The 4,189-nt window shown below is 37.0% G+C and overlaps 1 protein-coding gene across 1 annotated transcript; it reads right to left on the reverse strand.

Annotated features, from left to right (window-relative positions):
- Positions 1 to 279: 279 nt before the first annotated feature.
- On the reverse strand, positions 280 to 904 carry LOC105789584 (uncharacterized). The gene is made up of 2 exons (XM_012616955.1): positions 588 to 904; positions 280 to 532 (listed from the first exon to the last, which is right to left on the reverse strand). Exons 1-2 carry the CDS (start codon positions 902 to 904, stop codon positions 280 to 282), a joined length of 570 nt encoding a protein of 189 aa, XP_012472409.1.
- Between the last annotated feature and the right edge of the window lie 3,285 nt (positions 905 to 4,189).

The following is a 4,189-nucleotide window of genomic DNA, read 5'->3' on the forward strand; positions in this document are numbered from 1 at the left end:
TTCTCTGTCCGGTCAACCCATGTTACCTCGTGCCTCGACATTCATTTACCCAGTTTTTCATGGCATATTTCCTTCTTAGATGCTGCGATAAAGTTCTCTTAGTATCACAATTGATAATCCCACACTTTTATTCTGTCTCCAGAAATTTAGAAAAACTGCTCATTCTTCAAAGATAAAAACATAAATGAAACACATTAAATAATTAATGATAACATATAATAAAAATGAAATGAAAGTAAAGCAATTAAAGAAAGGAAAAATAAAAACAAAACTGCTAACTCAAACATCTCGAAGGTCAATAGATTGCTTGTCACGATCCACATGAGCACCCAAATAGTGTTTCAAGCGTTGTCCATTAACTTTGAATGTGACTCCCATTTTTAGGTCTTTGATACTAACAGCTCCGTACGGGTATACTTGAGCTACTTCAAAGGGACCTGACCTGCGATATTTTAACTTACCAGGGAATAATTTGAGCCTAGAGCTGAACAACAACACCTGTTGCCCTGGTTCAAATTTCCTTGGCATAATTCTGTTATCATACCAATGATTGATATTGTCCTTGTACAGTTTAGCACTTCATATGCCTTCCCTTGAATTCTTCCATTTCATCCAGTTCTAACAACATTTTATGGCCAGTAGCGACCCAATCCATGTTCAGCTTTTTAACAGCCCAAAATGCTTTGCGCTCGAGCTTAACAAGTAGGTGACATGGCTTTCCATAAACAAGCTTAAAAGGTGACATCCCCAATGGTGTTTTGAATGCAGTACGATAGGCCCACAAAGCTTTATCCAGTCTGGAGGACCAATCCTTATGAGTTGGGTTTACCACTTTTTCTAAACAATTTTTAATTTCTCTGTTATAAATCTCATCTTGTCCATCTGTTTGGGGATGATATGCCATGGCAATCTTATGTTTCACCCCATACTAATGCATCGCATTAGCCACTAGCTTGCAATCAAAATGAGATCCTTCATCACTAATAATGGCTCTAGGCATATTGAATCTTGTGAAAATGTTCTTGTGCAAGAACTTCATTACTGACTTTGCATCATTAGTAGGAAGCGTAACAACTTCGACCCACTTAGAGACATGGTCTACTACCAACAGTATGTATAGCTTGCCCATTGATGGTGGAAATGGACCCATAAAGTCTATTCCCCATACATCAAATAACTCGATCTCTAGAATATTCTGTAGTGGCATTTTATGTCTCCTAGATGGATTTCCTGTCTTCTGACAACAGTCACACGACTGATAAAATTCATGAGCATCCTTGAACAGACTCAGTCAATAAAATCTTGACTGAAGTACTTTGGCAACGGTTCTCATTCCTCCAAAGTGTCCTTCGAAGGAGCTAAATGACAATGCTGCAAAATGCTATGCATTTCGTCATCAAGGACACACTTCCTAATTATCTTATCAGTACAATGCTTAAATAAGAAGGGTTCACCCCAATAATAATGATTGGCATCATGAAGGAATTTCTGTCTTCTTTGGCTGTTGAGATCAGGTGGCATCACACCATTTACTAAAAATTTCGCTATATCAGCATACCAAGGTAATGTCATGGCAACTAACAGTTGCTCATCTGGAAAGTCTTCTTTCATAAGTTTGTCATTACCATTTTCATTTCCAGATTCTAACGTTGACAAGTGATCAACCACTTGATTTTTAGTTTCCTTTCGATCTCTAATTTCCAAGTCGAACTCCTACAAAAAGAGTACCCACCTAATCAATCTTGGCTTGGCATTTTTCTTAATCACCAAATACTTAATAACAGAGTGATCTGTGTAGACTTTGACCTTGGAACCAACTAGATAAGAGGTCAGGGTTCTGCTCGCATAATATATTACACGTAGTACTTTGTCTTTCCTTTGCCCCAACACAGCCCCAATAGCATAATCGCTAGCGTCACACATGTGTTCAAAAGGCAGTGTTCACTTTGGAGCTATTACAATTTGTGCTGCTACCAGTCGTTTCTTTAATTCCTCGAAAGCTACCAAGCAATGTTCATCAAATTGAAATGTCTATTTTACTCCAGTAAGGTGCACAAGGGTTTGGATATCTTTAAGAAATCCTTAATGAACCTTCTATAAAATCCTATATGACCTAAATAACTAGTGGGAGGTGATAATTTTTCTATTACTTCAATTTTTGCTCTATCCACTTCAATCCCTTGCTGCGATATCCTATGCCCCAGAACAATTCCTTCACGAACCATTAAGTGGCCTTTTTCCTAGTTCAAAACAAGATTTGTTTATTCACAATGGCAAGAATCAATTCCAGATTTTTTGAGCAATCCTCAAAATCATTGCCAAACACAGAGAAATCATCCATGAAGACTTCAAGGAAGTTTTCTACGATGTTTGAGAATATGGCCATTATACAACGCTGAAAGGTTGCCAAGGCATTACATAACCCGAATGGCATTCGTCTAAATGCATAAGTTCTATATGGACACGTGAAGGTGGTCTTCTCTTAGTCATTAGGAGTGATGGAAATCTGATTATACCCTAAATAACCATCCAAAAAATAGTAGAAAGCTTTCCTAGCTAATCTATCTAACATTTGATCAATAAAAGGTAGGAGAAATGGTCCTTCCTAATTACCTTGTTAAGCTTGCAATAATCCATGCATACTCTCCATCTAGTGATAGTACGAGTTAGAATGAGCCCATTGTTATCATTACTCGCTATTGTGACTCCTCCTTTCTTGGGTACACATTGTACAGGATTCAACCATGAGCTGTCTAAAATCAAGTAAATAATGCCAACATCAAGCCACTTTATAACCTCTTTCTTGACAAATTCTTTCATGATCAAATTCAGTATTCTCTATTGTTCAACAGAATTGCTTTGGAAATCCTCCAACAAAATTTTATGCATGCAAAGAGCAGGGTTAATTCCCTTTATCTCAGCAAGGGTCCATCCTAATGCCTTCTTAGATCGTCGAAAGACTTCTAACAACTTGACCTCTTACTCGGGTGTCAACTTCATAGAAATTACTACTGGTAAAGTGTTATTGTCTTATAAATATGCATATTTTAAATGCTATGGCAAAGGTTTCCACTCTAGTTTGGGAGGTTCCTCTATAGAAGGTTTAGGAGGATTAAAAGAGTGATCTGATAAATATAATAATTCAAACTTCTTCCCGGTCTATCCACAAACTGTTTGGCTTCCATAAGTTCACCAATGTCCTCAAAAATTATTATGTCGCTCTGCTCAGGTAAGTCTTCATCACTATAAGAACTTCTGTGGCAAAATTTTGCAAACTCTTCCTCTACTGTTGTTTCTATTAACTCAATGGCATGGCATTTTTCATTCTCATCAACATATTTCAAAGTATCAAACACATTGAAAGTAATCTACTAATCATTTACCCTCATGGTTAGTTCGTAATTTTGTACATCAATTGAAGTCCTGCCAGTAGCAAGAAAAAGTCTTTCAAGCATAATTGGCACATCTTGGTTAACTTCACATTCTAAAATAAGGAAATCTGCAAGAAAAATAAATTTATCTACTATTACCAACACATCTTCAATTTTACCTTTCGGATGTGCGTAGGATCGATCAGCCAGTTGCAACATCACCGTAGTAGGTCTTGCTTTCCCAATTCCCAACTTCCTAAAAATAGACATAGGCATTAGATTTACACTCGCTCCTAAATCACATAATGCCTTATTAACATAATGATTTCCAATTGAACATGGGATAGTGAAACTCCCTGGGTCCTTCAACTTTGGTCGTAATTTATTCATCAACATTGTTGTGCACCCTTCAGTGAGAGTAATAGCTCAAATTCTCCCAATCTGTGCTTCTTTGATAGTGTATCTCTCATGAACTTCACATAATTGGGCATCTGCTCTAAAGCTTATACTAGCGGTATGTTGATTTGGAATTGCTTCAAAACATCCAAAAATATTTTGAACTAAACATCTTGTTTAGAATCATGGAATCATTGAGGAAAAGGTAGAGGTGGACATCCTTCAGGTTGCTAATATTGTTTTGCTGTGGCATTTTTGTTGGCAACGTGACCTGATTTTGCTGTAACATTCTTCTGTTTACCCTTTTTAGGTGCAGTATGCTTTTCAGTTGATTATGAATTCTTTCCATGGTTGAGTCTAAAGTTGTCCTTTTCTACAATGGTGTCTTGAACAACATCATCCAAGTATGTCCCACTTCTAAG

The sequence above is a fragment of the Gossypium raimondii genome, chromosome 2 (assembly GCF_025698545.1).
Source record: "Gossypium raimondii isolate GPD5lz chromosome 2, ASM2569854v1, whole genome shotgun sequence".
Classification (NCBI taxonomy): Eukaryota; Viridiplantae; Streptophyta; class Magnoliopsida; order Malvales; family Malvaceae; genus Gossypium; species Gossypium raimondii.